This window comes from Lepus europaeus, chromosome X, assembly GCF_033115175.1.
Source record: "Lepus europaeus isolate LE1 chromosome X, mLepTim1.pri, whole genome shotgun sequence".
NCBI lineage: Eukaryota > Metazoa > Chordata > Mammalia > Lagomorpha > Leporidae > Lepus > Lepus europaeus.
Window position 1 is genome coordinate 31894166 of NC_084850.1, and position 21000 is coordinate 31915165.

The following is a 21000-nucleotide window of genomic DNA, read 5'->3' on the forward strand; positions in this document are numbered from 1 at the left end:
GGAATGAGGCCCGAGTACGCTAGACAGGGTCTAGAACAAAGGACAGAGTCATTATTAGAGGAGCTAAGAAAGGTGCTGTCTAAGCTACAATTAAGTTTTCTGATTGAGAGGCAAATAGAACCTGATAGAAGGGGCTTGATAATACTCTGGTGGGCTTTAGGCCTTGTAAATTCAGAGGCCCAGACCTATCTATCTCTTCACATGGGGTATATCCTAAGGGAGGTGTGAACCTCCTAGGGGAAGGCACTCTGTTGACTTTCATTACTTGGCTGGGCTGGGAGGAGAGCTGGCCAGGTAAAGGCAGGGGGCATCTCTAACAAGAAATTTACAGTTCTGCCTTCAATGTTGCTGACCCTACTTGACCACACCCTCAGCTGCAGTGGTCACTTTGGAAGTTGGGCTGAGTGAAGGGCTTTTCAGCTTAGAGCCAATAAGATCTGTGGCTCTGACCTGGGCATCCTTCGACTCCAGGGCAGGTCCATTTCCAGTGATCCAACTCTTGGCAGAGCTGCCAGGGCTCTTCACAAGCTGACTTCTGCTGAAGCCCAGGCTTACCACATTGAAAGCCACTGCAGTGGACTGGCCTGTTGGGTCTCCTTGAGGGCAGATCACTGTACAGATCAGCCATTAATAGGCCTGCCACCCATTGCTTCTGATGCCTAGCTTTCTTTTCCTCCTGGTTTGTGTTAAAGCAGACCAGAGGATGCAAGTCAAGGGAGTGCCCGTGTCCCATCTCTAAACTTCGGTGGCCTGAACTACAAGTCTATAGTCACAGGCATGTTCTGTAGTAGTTTTTCTAAGGTAGACAATGCCCATGAGGAAAATTATATTCTCACTTTAAAACTTTCTTTCCCTTTGGTCTGAAAGGGAGGTTTTTTCTACTTACTGTATACTTTGCTGATGGCGAAGTGAATCTAGCTATGAGATTATTATTTAAGTTCTTATTTTGGCTATGCTATTACGGAAAAATGTTAGCCATCTCTTTTATAAGGTCTAAAGATTAAATTGTGCGTCCTACAGATTCCTTCATAATAGAATTAGTTTCCTACCTTGAAGAGAATAGAGAAATGAAAGAAGAAGTTGGGCTTAGAATAGAGAAATGAGGGAGTAAGTCCTAGATCGCTTACTGACAATAGCAATATCACATGAATACTTAGCAAACAGTTTCAACCATTAGATAACAACTTAAGAAAACATTTACCAGAAGGTCCAATGCCTTCTAGAAATTTTAAGAATCATGTATTTGAAAACACCTCTTAAATATCTAACATGGTGTAGTTTATTTAACCAGTAAACTTAAGCACAACCATCTAAAATGTTTTTAGTTTCTTTCTACCAACAAGTTTAAAACATATGATACACAGATTCAGGTCACACAAATTAAAATGTATCTTTGATTGATTTTAGCAGCTTAAATTTATGGACAATCTTATCTATAAGCCATTTAAAATAAACCTCTTAATAAAATTTCCCCATGTGGACATACAATATGTACACACATATAACATAACATAATAGACCAATATAGCAATTTTAATAATAGCTTTTAAAATCTTTAACTCTTTTTGTAGATTGCCAATTGATTTGAATTGCTTTTTTAGTAACCTCAGTTAACCATACTTTCTCTCAGTTGGTACTGTTAATACATTATTGGCTTCATCTGTTTACAGAGCCATCCCAAAGTACTGAATACAATGGAAGTGGCTGGAAAAAGTCCATAGGAACCTATAGGAGGACAGCTAAACACAGAACCAACAACGCTTTAGTTTTATGAGCAGCACATCATATATAACTGTGGATGACAAAAGACTTTAAGTCGCCATGTTTAAAATTATAAACTCATAGACCAAATTTGATCTTGTTACAAGGTGATTATTCAAATCTTTGAAAATAAGCACATATTTACATAACCCATAGCTCTTAATAAAAATTCAGCTGTTTTTGAACAATTAGAATTTAACAGACATCAAGAGAACATAATAGATTAACACATTGCTTTAACAGAGCATCAGAGTTTAATTCTATGTCAAAGAGAAATTGAGCTTCCTGTGATCTTTTGCTGTGAGGTTTCCTTCCTTTACCTTCTTTCATATTGGTGACCATGTTTCTGTGTTTCTGTGTGTAAGACATCTTTAAGCATCTTTTGCAGGGCAGGATGAGTGGCAACAAATTCTTTCAGTTTCTGTTTGCTATGAAAAGTCTTAATTTCACATTCATTCACAAATGAGAGCTTTGCAGGATATAATATTCTGGGCTGGCAGTTTTTCTCTCTTAGTACCTGGGCTATGTCTCGCCATTCCCTTCTAGCTTGTAGGGTTTCTGATGAGAAGTCTGCTGTGAGTCTAATTGGAGATCCTCTAAGAGTAATCTGACGTTTCTCTCTTGCACATTTTAGGATTTTTTCTTTGTGTTTCACTGTGGTGAGTTTGATTACAACATGTCGTGGTGAGGATCTCTTTTGGTCATGTTTATTAGGGGTTCTATAAGCTTCCTGTACTAAGATGCCTCTGTCCTTCTCCAAACCTGGGAAATTTTCTGCTAATATGTCACTGAAAATGCCTTCTAATCCTTTCTCCCTCTCCATGCCTTCAGGAACTCCTAGAACCCGAATGTTGGGTTTTTTAATAGTATCCTGTAGATTCCCAACAATATTTTTTAGATTTCTGATTTCTTCTTCTTTTCTTTGGTTTGCCTGTTTCCTTTCCTGTTCTCTGTCTTCTAAGTCCGATATTCTCTCTTCTGCTTCGCCCATTCTGTTTTTAAGGCTCTCTAATGTGTTTGTCATTTGATCTATTGAATTCTTCATTTCATTATGATTTCTCGTCACTATCAGAGTTTCTTGTTCCACTAATTGTTTCATTTCATTTTGATTCCTCCTTAATATTTCACTTTCACGAGAGAGATTTTCTATCTTGTCCATGAAGGATTTCTGTAGTTCAAGAATTTGTTTTTGAGAACTTCTTAATGTTCTTATCAATTTTTTGAGATCCGCTTCTTGCATTTCTTCGATCTCATCATCTTCATAATCTTGCATTGGGGTGTCTTTTTCATTTGGGGGCGTCATAGTGTCTTCCTTGTTCTTGTTACCTCGATTTCTGCATTTGTTGTTTGGCATGTTGGAGATATTTGGTTTCTTCACTGTGGTGTTTTTTCTTGTTACACTATGGCTCTATATTAAGTGGACTGTCTGCTTTCGGTGGAGCCTTAGAGGCTTGAGATGAGTGTGGACTGAGAGCTGTGTTTGGTTCCTCAGGGCTGAGTGTGTGTCAAAGATGACACTCCCAGGTTAGGCGTGGTAAATCTCTCTTTCTTTTTTTTTTTTTTTTTTTTTTTTTTGATTCAAAAGGGAAGTAATTCCACACAGCTGAACGTACTTGGAGGTAGTTAGCAGGCAAATGATATACCCACAGGAGCCAGAGATTAGAAGCTCTTTCCCAAGGACCACACAGGGAATCTCTGCTCCCCTCGGTGTGGGCTCCAATTCTGCAGTCTCCCACTGGGTTGCCAAGTTAGATGCCAATCTCCTGTTATTTCACCCCTACCCCCAGAGTCAGGTTTTTCTGCTAGGCTCAGGGCGGGTGCAGACCTGAGGTCACCCTGCTTATGACGTATGTCCAAAATGGCGCCTGCTCTTTGTCTTGCTCGCCTTTGAGAGGTGAGCGGAGAGAGAGAAACTCGTGTCCGTATCGGTCACTTTTTTTTTTTTTTTCCTCTCTCTCTTCTAGTTAGCCTGGTGAACTTTTCCCCACGGAGTTTCAAGCCTCGTTCCCTCTAGTCTCCTCTTTCTGCTTGCCTGCTGGTATCTCGGGCTATGGAGGTTCGGCTCACCTCGCGTTCCAGCGCTGGTGTGTTGAGTCTGCCGCTGGTGTCCCGAACTTGGGCTCCCACGCTCTCCACGCAGGTCCACTGTGAATCACTAGTTCCGGAAGAGTTTCCTCTGCTGTTTCTTCCCCTACTCTTCCTTGACCCTGCAGTATCTCCACTTATATTAACGTGTGTCTTGATGAACTATCAATGTGCTCCCTTCCTATTCTGCCATCTTGCCGCTCTCCTCCAAGATTTTTTTTAAAGATACAATTTATTTATGAGCTGATCCCTCCATGGAAAGAGCTTCTTTGGCTTAATGCTGATGAATTGAGATGGCACCATTCACACTTCCAGGTTATGATTTGGCAGTGCTTTCATTACGTGCACTAATTTACAAGGATTTAGTTATTTTCTCACAAATGCAAAAATGTGCTCCAAGCTAAATATGCTGTCTGGGTATCTGAGCCCAGTGTTTTCCTTGGTGGAGGGGGTGCAAGTATGGGGACTCAAGCTGTTGTGTGTTGGTCTTCCCACCTCCACCCCACCTCCCCAGCAGTACTGCCTAACTTCATGGTTATTTTAGAGATTTATATATTTGTGCCTTTAACTCTTTTCTTTTTCTTATCCAATAACTGTACCTTTGATTATGTTTTAAGTTCTTACAAAAACAATGTCAGTAAGCACATCCATGGGCATAGCCATTAGAATAAATTATGCCGGGACCAGCGCCATGGCTCACTTCGTTAATCCTCCGCCTGCGGCACCGGCATCCCCTATGGGCACCAGGTTCTAGTCCCGGTTGCTCCTCTTCCAGTCCAGCTCTCTGCTGTGGCCCGGGAGGGCAGTGGAGGGTGGCCCAGGTACTTGGGCCCCTGCACCCGCACGGGAGATCAGGAGGAAGCACCTGGCTCCAAGCTTCGGATTGGCGCAGCACCAGCCGTGGTGGCCATTTGGGAAATGAACCAACGGAAGGAAGGCCTTTCTCTCTGTCTCTCTTTCTCACTGTCTATAACTCTACCTGTCAAATCAATTTTAAAAAAGTAATTGAAAAAAAATACAGAATAAATTGGATACCCACAACACTGGATACCAAGTTTTGGAGGTCTGGATAGAGCAATATCAAAATTTGAAACTAAATTGAATCTGCAGATCTTGCTAGCCCCTGATGGCTTTCTGTGATCTGAAATCACTCACTTTCCTGTCTCTGAAGAATAAGGCTTAAAATATCCTGGGTATGTGTCACCTCCTCCCACTCAGTCTAACAAACAGTAGGAGATCACACTGCATCATCACTAGCTCTGGGTTATAACAGTACTCATGTTGGAAGGGGAAACCTCCCCAAGTAGTGGACAAAAATATAATTCTCCTTTGCCTGCCTACAGTTTCCAGTTTGATTTTTATCCTCAGTGAAAATCAAATTAAACACCCCTTAAAGTTCACCAGAGATGAGTTTGTAAAGGTATTTGGAGGCTTTGTGCATTGGATGGTTGGGTGGTTCATCATGGAAGGAAAATATGTATGAATATATATATATATATATGAATATGACTAGGTACATTTATAAAGCACCCATCACACAGTACCTTCGTAGTCCTTTCTACTATTTCTTTTCAACCTCAAACATAAGTCATAGCCCAATCAAAGTTAATTAAAGAGTCTCAAGGAAAAAGGAGTGTGTTTGGAATTTGGACCACGATAAAAGAAGTTACTACACAAATATATGAAAGGAGACTATTTTACAAACTGTCAGGAGAAAAAACCCTGAGGGCAAATGCAGTAGTGAGTATTTAATAAGGCCAGAGTTATTTCAAAGGGCACTGATCTGTGGAACTCAGCTTATAGGAACAGAGAAAGAGAAATGCAATGTTTAGAACTTTATAAAAGTTAAAAATGGGAAAACTATGTGAAGTGCAGGATTATCCTGCCTGGATCAGCCCACACTTCACAGTCTGATGAGGATGAGAAGTAGTAGTCAAGGTACAGAATTATCTTTCTCTGATGTTAGCACAAAGATGTAAAGATCCTTCCAAATATGCTAGTGAGACATACATTTATTTTTCTATACCCTTTGAGGACCTCCTCAGATTTTCAGAGGATCAGATTCTCTATATTTACTGCCTCCTACTAAGAATACTTCATTTTATTTTTAACTTCCTTAATTGTCTAAACTTTCAGAGTATTCTTAGTCTTAGCTTCAGTGTTCCCAGGTTTTTTGTCCTTTACCCTCACAGAGCCTAGCACAGTGACATTCAGTATACATTTAGTAAATGATTCATGATTTTACACACCTTGATCACATCTACTCTCAGCCTGTCTCTCTCCAGACTTGAGTCTTGAACTTCGAGTCCATCATCTTATGACAGCCAAAGTTTAAATTTCACACTCAGTGATATTTAATATAGAAGTTATAAAAGGTGGTCCTAAAATCATAGGCCTGCCACTACCCAGACCAAATTCTGGGCAGTCAAGAAATTGATTTTGCCAAAACATAAACAAAAATGAAAAGTACAGATTTCCCTTGGTTCATCCTCAACCAAAATGGAAATGAAATAAATGTTCACATGCCATGATCATTTGCTCTGTCCCAATCTTAAAAGTCCTTTTTTAAAGTGCTTTAAAAATCTTTATGCCTCTAGAAATGAAAAAGGTATTTGTTGGAATTCCCTCATGTGGACATACTTGTTTCCTTGGAGAACTCAACAAAGCATAGATGACTTTAGAGGTAGTCAGGGGATCATAAAATGAATCTGCAATTTTCACAGATACTAAAGATTAGTACTTCATGAAGAATATCAAAGTTATTAATCAAAGTAGATGATACATCCAAATCTTAATATTAAACTCCTATCAACAAATTAGCTCACCTAAAAAACAGTTTATTTTTATTTTTTTTGAATTAAAAGGTGAATTTATTTTTAGCATTAAAAACCTTAAAATCCATACATAATTCTTTCATATTTTCAATGAATGTTTTATGATATTTCATGTTACCTCCAAACAAGCCAACCCCCCAAATTTTTGATAGTTTATTATTTTCAATACTTACTGTAAAACTTTGATAATGTATGAGATTTGGAGTATACAACCAACTCATGTTCATAGTTTTTACATAAGTTTCAAAAAGCTTTTTTCACAGAAAAAATAATTATCTCAATTTTGAGATTTCAACTACTAACAGTTTTGTAACCATCATTCCATATGTTTCCCATTGATAGAAAAATTCAGACATAGAAATTTTTAGATACATTGGGTGTCATATACTTGTACAAAATATTGACCAGATGTTCAGACTTTTTGACATTATTGCTTCCTAATCCCACTCCTCAATATTTTTTAACAATTTTATGCATGTGTTTCTGCACTTTGGATGATGGCTTTGACACCAGTAACAAATGTCCATATGTACACGTTATTTTGTTTTCAAGGAGTAATGAATTGCATGTTTACCAGAGTCCTCACACATCATGTATGTTCAAGCCTGTTAAAGCTCAAAGTGGTAGTGTTTGTTTTTGAACAGATACTGTTAAATGACTTTGCAATAGGCTTTATCAGCAAGTTGATTAGCAAACAAGTTTATTAGCAATACAAGCACCTGGCCTGCACTTTGCTCAGCTCTACACAAACTGCAGGACGGGGCTTGGGTCTTCTGTTCATTATTGCATCCTCAGCACTAAAACTAGGCTTGATGCCTGTTAGGTAGTAAATATTTATTAAATGGAAGACTGTAAATGAATAAGCCATACCAGAAGTAGACTTACACTACTAACTTATGCCAGTCTGATGCACTAGGAGTAATATCTCTGTATGACTTTGCATTTTCCTGCTTACTAGTGAGACGGAACCTTTCTTAGGATCATAGACCATGCTAGCACTTCTGTACGTTGTTCACCAAAATTGGTGTTGCCATTTTCCTGGATATTGATGTAGCTGCTCATGGATAGAGTCCACTGTTAACTTTGGGACCCCCAGAATGCCATTAGGTGACAGAAAATCCATACACAAATCATAAAACTTTCCATTTTTCAGGTAACTTACTTAATTTCTCTAGAGGAAGCCTCTCAGATTTTTGGCCTGGGAATATATTCTTGATCATACGTACCTTGCTAGATTGTAGGTAGGGTTCCATAGGAAGATACCCTTCTTGGTAAATTGTTCTGTCAAACTCAAGTTCCACCCTCACATCTGATACACCTGCTGAATCTGAACCAGAACCAATCTGAGGGTTTGAAGTGCACAGAAGAAAGAAGGAAATTGGTGTGAGTGTATTTACTGTTGAGGAAATCCCAGATCCATCACTACCAGTGTCCGTTGTTGCTCCTCGGGATGCAGCCTTGGCAGAGGATACACTCTGGGAGATGCAAGTTTGGCTGAAGAGCCTGGAGAACATGTTTGTCTTGAGTCCATCCCAATAAGACTATACTTTCAGGGATCATTTCTATAGTTCGCTACAAAACAGTTTATTATATTGGGTTTATAAATTATTTTTGGATGAGTTCACCCTTTGCCAGGAAAATTAGTGTATGTGTATATGTGTATGTGTGTGTGCGCGCACATGTGGTGGTAGTGGTAGTGGTGGTGGTGGTAAAAGGACATGCTTGTTAGAACAGAAATTTCTAACTTCAACATATTTTTAATAAGTTTTACTAGGTCTGAATAAAATGAAAATAGAAAAAGACTAAAATATAGACTAGTTTGAGTGTACAGTACTCCCTTCCCCCTCATTTGTCACTTCATGTTCCACAATTTCAGTTACCAATGGCCAAACAGAATCCAAAAATATTAAGTGGAAAATTCTAGAAATAAACAACTCAAAAGTTTTAGATTGCATACCATTCTGAGAAGCATAACGAAATCTTGTGCTGTCCTACTCCATCCTACATAATTTTCTCTTATTTATTTATTTATTTGAAAGGCAGAGTTATAGAGAGGCAGAAAGAAAGAGAGAGAGAGAGAGAGAGAGAGAGAGAGAGAGAGAGATCTCTATCCACTTTCACTCCCCAGATGGCCACAACGGCTGGAGCTGTGCCAATTGGAAGCCGGGAGCTTCTTAAGGGTCTCCCATGCGGGTACAGGGACCCAAGGACTTAGGCCACCCTCCACTGCTTTCCCAGACCATAGCAGAGAGTTGGATTGAAAGTGGAGCAGCCAGAACTTGACCCAGCAGCGCCCATATGGGATGCCAGCACTGCAGGCAGTGGCTCTACCTACTACACCACAGTGCCAGACCCCATAGTTTTTTTCATAACACACATTTCCATGAATTTTTGGAAGTACCACCATATAATGCCACTTGTTCATTAGTCAATAATCATCTTGGTTATGATATAAGCTGTTGTGGTATTGCCTCAGTTGTAACCCTTTCATGATAGTCTAAGCATCCAGCACAATGCCTGTGTCCTTCATTTCATCACATAGGCATCTCACATCATGACAAGGAGGGTGAGTACAGTACAATATAACATTTTTAAGAGACTACATTTGCATAACTTTTATTTCAGTACATTGCTATAATTGTTCTCTGTAATCATTAAGTATTGTTAATCTCTTATGTGCCTAATTTATAAATTAAACTTAGACCTATACCCTAGGTATGTATGTATATGAAAAACATAGTATATATAGGACTTACTGTCCAGTTTCAGGCATCCACTAGGGGTCTTGGAATATAAGCCCTGTGAATAAGGCAGGTGGGGAGGGCTACATTAATTCCATGTGGTTATTTTCCAGAGCACTGTCAATAGCACCAACAGAAGACAGAGTTGAATCATGTGTTCTTTATATGTGTCTGACACTTTTTACAATTATTATTTTTTAATTTTCTGTCTAAATACTTTAAGATTTATTTATTTACTTGAAAGGCAGAATGACATAGAAAAGAGAGAGAGAGAGAGATCTTCCATCTGCTGATTCACTCCTCAAATGGCCGCAATGGCCGGAGCTGGATCAGGCCTAAGCCAGGACCCTGGAACTTCATCTGGGTCTTTCATGTGAATAGCAGGGATCCAGGTACTTGAGCCAACATCCACTGCTTTCCCAGGTGCATTAGCAGGGAGCTGGATCAGAAGCAGAGCAGTTGGGACTCTAACAAGTACTCTAATATAGGATGCAAGTGTCACAAGTGGCAGCTTAACTGTGCCACAATGTCAGTCCCATTAGATTTATTATCTCATAAGATACTTACAACAACCTAGGCATCAAGTGACCCGCTCATCCCCATTTTTCCAGCTCTGTCTTAATTTTAAACTGAGCTCTGGGGGCTGGGTAAAGCCGCTGCCTGCAATGCCTGCATCCAATATGGGCACTGGTTCAGGTACCGGCTGTTCCACTTCCAATCCAGCTCCCTGCTACTGCACCTGGGAACACAGCACTAGATGGCTCATGTCCCCTAGACCTATGTGGGAGACCCAGATGAAACTCCTGGCTCCTGGCTTCAGCCTGGCCCAGCCCCTGCCATTGTAGCCATTTGGGGAGTGAACTAGGGAAGAGAAGATTCTCTCTCTCTCTTTCTCTGACTCTGCCTCTCTTTAATTCTGTCTTTCAGATAAATAAATAAGTCTTTTAAAACAAAACAACAACAACAAAAAAACCCTTGACCTCTGCCTCAGTCCTGGGAAAACCAGAGCAGCTGGTCATCTTGGATGAGACAGACCTTTTTTCCCCTCTATTGTACATAATAGGAGACCTCAATTTGGAGATAAATGACTCAATTCAAAGGCACACATCTGGCGTACATAGTATATTCAGTACTAGAACCCATACCTTCTTACTGCTATTATAGTACAAGTATACTTTCCAAGAAACCAGGCTGCAATTAACAGTGTATAAAAACTGAAAATTTTATTGGCTGTTATTTTTCTAGAAGTTCGGCCATTCCCTGTGTAATGTCATAATTTTGCTCTACGGCCTTCCTCTTAGTAGATAATACAGAGAAAAAAGCTCATTGCCATTTATCAGAATTATTACAAACTCCCTGTTAACTCAGTGTGAATTGATGAAAATAATTCTAATGCTTTCCAAGTCACTTATTTCTTAATGCAACCCTGAATAGAAGCAGTGGCCTATGCATCTATACCATAAAAGAAATGTAACTTATACTACCTCCACCATCTTTTCCCAATTATTTTAGAGATTTCTTTTTCTGTTTGTAGGAGGAAGCAAGTATCAAAGGGGTGAAAATGTAAAGTCATGCCAAACAAAATCATTAGATCTGGCTTTATGTTCATATGTTACTTTTTGATACACAAAGAAGTGAATGTGTGTCCCAACACACCTCTCCCATGACTGTCCTGCCTATGCTGAGTAAAATTGAACCCATGTGTCTTTAAAATGTCTTTCCATTTCTATGGCTTCTTTCAAAATAGTGAGCTCAGTGCAAATGTGGCCCCCTAGAATACTAATGCTCATTGGCTGTTTCCCAACAGGTATCACAGTTGATAGGCATGGATTCATTTACTTTGTGGATGGCACTATGATTCGGAGAATTGATGAAAATGCAGTGATCACAACTGTAATCGGCTCAAACGGTCTGACTTCCACGCAGCCGCTGAGCTGTGACTCGGGAATGGACATCACTCAGGTAGGCACCACTGGTTTTTCAAGCATTATCGCCATTTGGCATCATTGAAATGGAGAATAATTTTCTCATACAGAAATTAGGTAGAAAGGAAGCCTGGTGGATCTATTTTAATGCCAGCTAGCAGAAGTTTCTCTTTATGTAAGCTACTTTTTTTCTCCTTGGAGTAGGGAAAAAAAAACTTAGTTGGGAGAGTATGGTAAGGCTGGGTGCAATGTGAGGTGGAATATTGACATAAAAATTAAAGTCTCCCAAATTTGAATCATTTGGAGAGTAAGGAGGTCAACCTCATTTATTGGCTATTTTTCCAAGACATGTAATGTTATTATTTTTAAATGAAACAACAACTCAAATTTGGAAAAGCAGTCATTTTAGTTGTGACTTAAAATACTTTTAATGAATATATGAACGTAACTAGTTATTCATACATAGCCATAGCCATATATGATATATGGCCATTTCTAAGGTATTTGAAAGTTTTCTTAAGTAAAAGCAACATCCCCTCTGAAATCTGCATATTTTACACTTATTTAGAAAAGCTTTTGGCCATCTAGAATAAAAGAGAAAATTCTGTGTAGCTCTCATCTGGTTCCAAACCCTTGATTTTTTCCACCATTCCACAAAATCAGTACTGGACATGCAGAGGTATTATAGAGCACACAGCATAGTCCCAGCTGTGAAGGCCTTTCTTAGTCTGCAGATTTAAGGAGTTGATATGCAAAATGAAGGAAATAGACCAGACAGTCCTCAAAGGGACTTTTAAGCTCTAACATTTCATAAATCTCAACTCTGATGAAGGAGATTATTAGATGATTTTTCCAAAGGAATTAGAAGAGATGTTGGAAGTTTTAGGATTGATTAGTGTATCAGAGGTGATGGTTTGGGCTGCAAGTAATAAAATGCTTTTCTGAAAGTAGTTTAAACAACAAGGTTTAATTATCTCACATTATGGGATGTCAAAACGTAGGCTAAGATGCCAGCAGATTTCCTTCTTGTGTCACATTAACTAGAATTGAGTCACATGCCTATGCCTTTGCCAGTCACTGGCAAAGGGAAAATGGGATTCCTAATGGACTCAGACTCTCTGAAATTGGGTCACCTTCCATGAGCATTTTGCTGCCTGATGTTTGAACCAAAATCAGGGTTCTGGTAGCAAGAAATAAAGGGTTGCTGTTGGGTAGGCAACCAGTGATATCCTTCACAGTTAAAATATTCCTGTAGCTTCATTTGTCATCTCACCTGAGACCTAGGATAACAAGTAAAATGCAATGAATGCATCACCCAGAAATCTTGCTTTATTCCTTAACTGTAATAGCTCTTGCTACCTCTACTCACCATGAGTACACATCTCTATAAAACATCAGAAGTGTGCCTATTTTGAAGTCCACTTTTTTTTCACCGTACCCCTGCCTTGCCCCCAGAAACTCAGAAAATGGTCAAAGTCAACTACAAAGACAAAATGGAGAGTTGGAAAGCCTGGAGAACTGACAAACTGAACCAACCATTGTTAATAGAGATTTGAGTGCATCACACCCTCAAATCCTTAAATGGTCTAACTTTCCATGATTCAATCTTCTGCTAAAGGCAAGGAAAATGAGCATTATTTATGGCAAAAAGGAAGGGGGAGAATGGATTTCTATGGGGGAAGGGGAAGAGAGAAGATGCACGCATATGATTCATTTGTAAGATATTTTTAACTTAAAATAGGGCACTTAGTATTGCGATCAGGCAACTCTAAACAACTTATCTGTTTCTGCATGGAAAGTCAAGCAAAAAGCTTAAAAAGGCTTTGTCTAAAAAGTTCAAAAATATGAGCCTCATCATGAGGAGGGTTCTTTTTCATAAAACATCTGTAACCGTAATTGCCACCATAAAAGCTACCTCATCCCTTTCAGGTTGTGAGGGTGCCATGCAGCCCACTGAAAGGGAGCCCTGGGAACCAGGACACAGAATCACATCTTCACTCTGCCACTTGATGCCAAGCCTTAGTTTCTCTGAAGCACTTTTTGAGCTTTGGAGCCACAGGGAAGTTTCATTTGGGGGGAAGGTGAAGGGGAAAGAGTTGAGCAAGGTGAAGGGAGGGTGCTAGAAACCAGTAGGATTCACTGGGAAAGAGAGCAAGCTTCCTGTATAAATTATTTGGCAGCTAACTCTGCTGCTGGCCACCATTCCCTGTTCTGTGCACTAAAAAATAACTACAATTGATCTGCCCAGACTGACTCAGAAGAAGTCTCTACTGATCTCTACCTCAGTGTCCAGATTTTCACTCTTCTCTTTTATTACAGCCTTGCTTCGTATGGCCCCATTCCCCAGTCTAGAATGACCTCAGCTGGTCCAAAGACCACTCTCCATCTTCCTCATATCTCATTTCTTCCATGGGAGCCTTCCCTGCTAGTTCTAGTCCTCACTGTTGTCACATTCTCCATTGGAATTTAGTATCACCATGCTTAATATGTAATTTATTCTCTCTTGGCAAACTGTGTATCCAAATAATCTCCCAAAATAGACTGTATTCTTTGAACATGCACAGTAAGTGCTAGGCAGGCACAGTAAACATGTATACCTGTACCAAAAGGACACTATGGTGAAAAGAATATGGAGGAATCAGATGGAGCTAGAGAGGATGAAATAGTGAAAGACCTTACAAGTCTGATAGCATTTCAGTTTTATATAGTCGGCAATGGGTAGCCAATAATAGCATTAAGCAGAGAAATACAGCTTTTAAAATAGCATTAAGCATGGAAATGCATTTTTAAAAGATCATTCTAGTTGTAGTGTGGAGTATCAGTGGAGCACAACAGTGCTAGAGGCAGAGAGACCACTTCTGAGGCAATAGAAGTAATATAGATATGACAGGGATAAACTATACCAATATATGAGTGATTAGCACCTTTTCAAGAAATGCCTATCAAATTAACTTGATTTCCATTGTTTTTTGGATATTCTGCTGATGTGTTTTTAAAATACAACTCTGGGTCACATTAGCTATAAAAGCAATGATAATGGCTGAACCTCAAATATCACAGTATGGATGGAGAAAGCCAAAAAGATTAGTGAAATAGTGGAGCTAAAATGAAAGAATTGTTGACTGAGTTAATTTGAGAATTAAAGGAGCACATGGGTGATAATACCGTTCACTGAGATAGGGAATACAAGAGGAATGGAAGCAGATTTGAGTTGAGGGTTCAGTTTGGGACATACTGAATTTAAGGTACTTATGTGGCATGCAGGGAAAGATATTTGGCAGGCAGCTGGGTACAAGTCTAAAGCTCAAGGGCTGAAACATAGATTATATTTGTGCTTATTGGATTTTCCATGGTAATGGCAAAACAAAGGGAGTGGGTGAGAACTCCCAAGAAAGGTATATAGCATAAAAAGAGAAGGACAAGGCCAAACTCTGAGAACCGTCAATATCAAGAGAATGCTGACCAACACACAAAAGAGATTGAGAGGAAGAGACCTGACAAATGAAGAGGAAAACTGGAAGGGAATGCTCAATAGCAAATGCTCTGTAGAAGTCATGGGTAATTAGCTGTTTTCTTAAGAAGCCATTTGATTCACAGCATTAGTGACTGTGATATGAGTGCCTTTAATAGGATACTAATTAATGGGTGTCATATTTTAGTGGTAAGAGTATGAAATGAGGAAGTGCAGAAAGTGAAAATAGATCACTCCTTTGAAATGTTTGGCTGGGAAGTGGAACCTTGGCATTGAAGCAAATCAGTGCCCAGATGTGGGCAAATCAGCACACAGGTGTGGCACAGGAGATCCCTGAATGAGATCTGCTGAGGTAGAGTAGATAAGAGTGCTTACCAGGAGGAAGCCTATGTGTGGCACAGCTTCCTAGATGCTCCGCCATTACGGCCGGTGCTTCCTGTCTGTTTAGACAGCTGTGGCAGATTTGCAACTGATGTTTCCCATGGCAATACTTAAGAACATGGGCCATCCGCAGCTAGAGAGAAGAAAGCTGAGTAGGGAGCTTTGTAAAGCCCTCCAAGAGCAAAGCCCCCGTTGTTTATCCTAGTACTTACAGTGATCCAGCTGAGCTTACACAGTATTCAGGTTCATATTTCAGTAAATCAAAATGTATTGATGGCTGAGGACAGAAACAAATGTCTCAGTGAGAGCACACGGTTTCTGCTGACAAGACACAATACAGGCCCGAACTGCAGTATGGAAATTTGAGTCAGACCTTAAGAAGGGGTTACTGTTTCTAAGACTGTGTGGCAGCACTGTATATTATCCAAGGTTTTGGTAGCATCCCCATCTTTTGATACTTTCCAACCAGATGCTGGGTACCAATAATCTATGAATGCTGACTTACAGTCCTCTCTGGAGTCAGGAAGACGCACTAACTCTTTTTTCTCAGAGTTCCTTCCAACTCCATGAAGGTTTCTCTACAGAAATAAAACCAAATTCCTCAATTTTTCTTGTTGCTCTCTCTGCATTTCAAAACCAAAAGGTTTCCAACAAGGAAAGGCCCATCCATGCTAGCCTAATACCTATAGAGGCTGTGAAGTGATACAACAGAATTCTTCTCTCTCTTACTTGACTTTTTCTTCTGTACTTTCTGAGGCAAACCTGAGCCCCAGCAAGAATCAATTCTCAGTAGCCTGTCCTAATCTTCAGCAAATCATCATGTCCTGTATTAATTCTAGGAATACCTACCGCCACTTATTGAGAGATTACTATTATGTGCCAGAAACCATGCTAAGCGTCTTATTCACACTGTTGCATTTTACTTCCACAACCCAACCACCCTTGAGAGATAGTTATTATGATCCCCTCCACAGAGAAGAACACTGATAGCCAGAAGATGATGCATGATGGTAGTTCAAAAAGTTCCTGGAAAATGGAGTTAAAATCACGAGTTTATGTTGGTACAAAAACATTTCATTTTGTGAGAAAATGAATATTATGAAAAAACTATGCATGGCTTTCAAAAAATATTGCACTTAGATAAACTTGTACTTTTAATTCCAGTCTCCGTGAACTTTTTGAAGTATCTTCATATTGTACTATGGCCATAGAGTTATTAAGTGAGACAGGCAAGATTTGAGCATGAGATATCTGATCTTAGGGTACATTTGTCCAACTTCCATATATTCAGTGACAAGTGAAAATGACCAAACAAACTGGGTGAAAAATGCTGCTTGGATGAAGAATATGTTGCTTACTCACAGAATGTGTGTTTAGTGGCACTTAAGGAAGAGTTTAATAAAGCCTAATCATCTCAAGAAATGAAATTTGCTTTGACAATAAAAATCAGCCACTTGTTCAGAATCAATATCTTTTTTTCTCTTTTTTGATTTACTGAAATGTGAAACTGAACTCTTGGTAGAACTGTAAAGCATAACTTCCCTTTGTAAGCACTGCTATAAACAACCAGGCCTTTCACTTCAGGAAATGAGTTGATGGTGGAGAGATGGGGCTCTTTATTTCCACTACTGCTTTTGAATCTTCCTGCTCTATACTTCCAGCTGGTGCCTGACTATAATGGAACTGGAAGTTAGACCAAGTCTCTTGGTGGAACAACAAGTTTCAGAGCTGGATTCAGTCCTTGGAGCTGCCCTAATGTTATTCCAAAAATCAGTCCAACAGCAGATACAGAAGTAGCATGGACTTTTTGTAGTCATAAATAATCCTGTTGACCCACTGCCCATGAGGCACACACTTTGAGGTCTTATTCCAGGCCTCCGACACATATCCAGCATGCCATCCATGCTTGTTGGATGATCTGTATTTCCCACACTGGTTCTGAATAGCACTCATTTCTCAGATGGACCTAATGGGGTGGAGGAGGATACAATACTCATGGTTATGAAAGAGGGAAAGACTCTGGTTCCCTAGAGGGGCAAATTGTAGCCGCAAGCATTTACTCTATTGAGCCATTCCACTGCGAGTCATACATCTCTCCCTAGTCATTTGATTCTGGCCTTCCCTTCAGAATTTTCTCATCATGCGATAATAACCAAATATCTCAAAAGCTTCTTCTAATAGGGAACTTACTACATAGCCCAGGCAGCTGACTCAATCTTTGAATGTCTTTGACTTACAGAAAGCTCTTCTGGGATCCCTTTAACTTTGTATCTTCCTTTAACGTTCACCTTCTAGCCTTACTGCAAGTCTTCAGGCTCTGAATTATAAATTTAATCAATTTTCTATGAAATTAATTAAGAAAACAAGCACTATACTGGGTCCTTTCAGATATTAGGCTTCCTTTCTTTTCCTATTTTTAACTTTATTTAGAATTTTATTTCTGAATAGTTTTAAATTTACAAAACAAAAATTGTGAGGGAGTAATATAAAGAATTCACATATACCCTCAAACCATTTCTTCATTAATATCTCATATTAGTATCTTTATTACAATTAATGATTTTTTCTTCTTTTTATCTATTTTTATTTTTTCCCAAAGAAATATTTTATTTAAGGCTACTTTTAAAAGTTCAAGGAAAACAGATATTTTAGTTATGAAAAATTATGTATAGATTTCAAAAATTGTTTGCACCAAGAGAAATTCATCTTTTAATTCTATTTTCCATGAACTTTTTGAAACACAAATATATGTTATTTTAATCCCCAAGAAAATTCTTCAAGTATTTTGCTCTCCTGGTTTTTTAAGGATTCATTTATTTATTTGAAAGTCAGAGTTACAGAGAGAGAGAGAGAGACGGAGAGACAAAGAGAGAAACAGAGAGAGATCTTCCATTTTTTTGTTCACTTTCCAAACAGCCACAATGGCCAGGGCTGGGCTAAAGCCAGAACCCAGGAGCTTCCTCCAGGTCTCCAACATGGGTTCAGGGACCCAAACACTTGGGCCATCTTCTGTTGCTTTCCCAAGTGTATTAGCAGGGTGCTGGATGCAAAGTGGAGCAGCCAGGACACTAATTGGCACCCATTTGGGATGCCAGCATTGCAAGCAGCAGCTTAACCAGCTATATCACAGTGCCAGTTCCACTCACTTATTTTTAATAAATGTGGGATACAAAATGCAGACAAGTTGAGTAACTTGATCAAGATCACATAATCAATATGAGACAGAGTTGAAATTTGAATGTGATCAACCTGTTGCCAAAGTCCACATTATTTTCACCAAACATGATATGCAACTGCGTCCTTAGAGTAGGCACTTGGCCTAGCAGTTATGTCATGTAGGGTGCTCAGTCTCATATCAGAGTACCTGGGTTTGAGTCCCAGCTCACCTCCAAATCTTAGCTTCCTATTGTTGAATGCCCTAAGAGGCAGCAGTTTGATGACTCAAAGTACTTGGGTCCCTGCCAGCCATGTGGGAGACTAGGATTGAGTTCCTGGCTCCAGGCTTCAATTTGGCTCAGCCCAGACTGTTGCAGGTATTGAAGGAGTGAACAAGCAGATGGGAGATCTCTCTCTCTCTCTCTCTCTCTCCCTCTCCCTCTCCCTCTCCCTCTCCCTCTCCCTCCCTCCCCCCTTCCTCCTTCCCTCCATTTCAAATAAAATTTTAGATTAAATACATAAAGAAGCAATTTTTTAAACTGCTTCTTCTATAGTCACATCCCAAATTCATGTAACTTTACCTCACCTGCTGTGGGTTTGAGTTCATTCACTATTCTGTCCACTCTTTTCTGGATGTGTTCTCATTTGTTTAATATCTATTTTAAAGGATACCTTCCAGAAATGAATGATCCAGATGTGTTCTGACTACTAAGAGGTAGAATGGGGATTATCAAACCCATCTACATTCTGTTTTCTGTTCCTTTCACCTGGTAGTCTTCAAAAGGACTTTAGCCACAAATTTTGTTTCAAACTAAACAAGTTCGTATTTACAAAATAGATGCAAACAGCAGATTCAGTCAAACAGTAATGTCCCAGAACCTTCCCTATTCTGACTCACATGCATTCAATGGTGACATGTATGGCAGCCCTAAGGTACTTTTGTAAAATGCTAAAGAAGTAAAAAGCACAGGTTCAGAAGACACAGCTAAAGTTTATTTGGATTTTTTTGCTTTTTACCCCACACCACACTTTCAACATGTGATATTAGCCAGGACTAAAAGTTCATGTTTCTCATTGCCATTTCATCTTGTTCTTGCACAGTTATTTGTATCATACTACAAGGGCTTCTATTAGTATATATTCAATTCCATGTCATTTAATTCATCCATTTCTTTGTATTCTACTATTACCCAATAGCTTCACCATTATTCCCAGCCTTGTGTCACCTGTAAATTTCATAAACACTATCTATGTCTACCTCCATGATAAAAATCGATGGATAAGTAGGCCAACGTGCAATTATGGCAATACTATCCTAGTTATCTGTTCAATTATGAACCCATTCATTTGAATTATCACCTATAGATTATGATTTGTAGTAGATCAGGAAATCAATATAATGGACTATGATCACCTCTTTTAAAAAATGAATCGCAACAAAAATTTTTGACTATATGATATGCAGTAAATATAAATATTATTTCATAAAACTTTTATTCCAACTGGATAATGATGTAAAATATAGTTCTGAGTGAGGGTCACAATCAAAAAAAGTTCAAAAGCCATCTCCTCACCTGATTTCCCCCAACTTATCCACAAATGTACCACAAGAACCCTTATCAGGTTGATAAATCTCTGAAAATAAATAAAAACTACTCAAAATTTGTTTACAGTCATAGTATCTATAAACACAAGTTCCTCATCCAAATACTAAGAAGCAACTGTTTTATGATACTTTAAAGGATCTTTTCCCAATCAGGCTCCCTCTATGCAGTTTGTAGGACACATCTTCCGATTCCTCTTGAAGTCAGAACTGTATTTAACCATCTCTAATCTCCTAGAACACATTCTACTATTTTTAAGTAATAACAAAAAGGTTCTAATACTCAATTTGTAAGTTCTCTTTAAGTGAAAAGTCTTCCTGGCCAAAAAACTTGAATTCAGTTAAAGAAGTTAGGTACTCATTTACAATCTCTTCACACACCTTGGACTTTAGTAACTTTAAATCCCATGTTTTTTACATTCATTCTTTTTTATTTTTATTATTTATTAATATAAAGAGAACAGATTTCATGTATTTCATAGATACAATTCTAAAAACATAGTAATACTTCCCTCTTTCCCTCTCTGCCTACCTGCAGCTTCTTCCTTTCTTTGTTTTCTTTTAATTGTTGCCATAACATACTTATAATTTATTTGATAATCAAAGGATTAATGCTCAATTAAATATAGTGTTCAACAAGTAAAATATACAGGAATATAGACAAGAGCTATAAACAATGATCAGATCATAAGTTGTCAATTTCACTCATACATTCAGCAATCATTCTTAACACAGAAAACAAATCCTTCCCCCTCTCTCATCCATCAACACTATACTACCTGCCTCAAGCATCAGACCTCTGCCTTTTCCAGTTGTCTTCTATTCTCCACATAACTAAAAAGTCATTTTCTGTTGTCCCTAGAATTTTTTGCAAGCAAATAAGCTAACCACAACCGGATAGCAGGGGAAATATAAAACTTCCTCTTCCAAATCTACACGCCAATTCAACTTTACACAAGTGGATTCAACAATTCCTGTTGTTTTTTTTAAAAAAAAAAATATATATATATATATAAAATAACATCCAAGCATGAAAAGTTAC

At 38.8% G+C, this 21000-nt stretch overlaps 1 protein-coding gene across 1 annotated transcript in view; it reads left to right on the top strand.

Moving 5' to 3' along the window:
• Window positions 1-21000, top strand: part of TENM1 (teneurin transmembrane protein 1) — an 893298-nt gene that overhangs the window by 808209 nt on the left and 64089 nt on the right. Inside the window, exon 25 of the mRNA XM_062183627.1 lies at window positions 11229-11383. Within this exon, the coding sequence (XP_062039611.1) occupies window positions 11229-11383 (155 nt within the window). The remainder of the gene's footprint in view (window positions 1-11228; window positions 11384-21000) is intronic.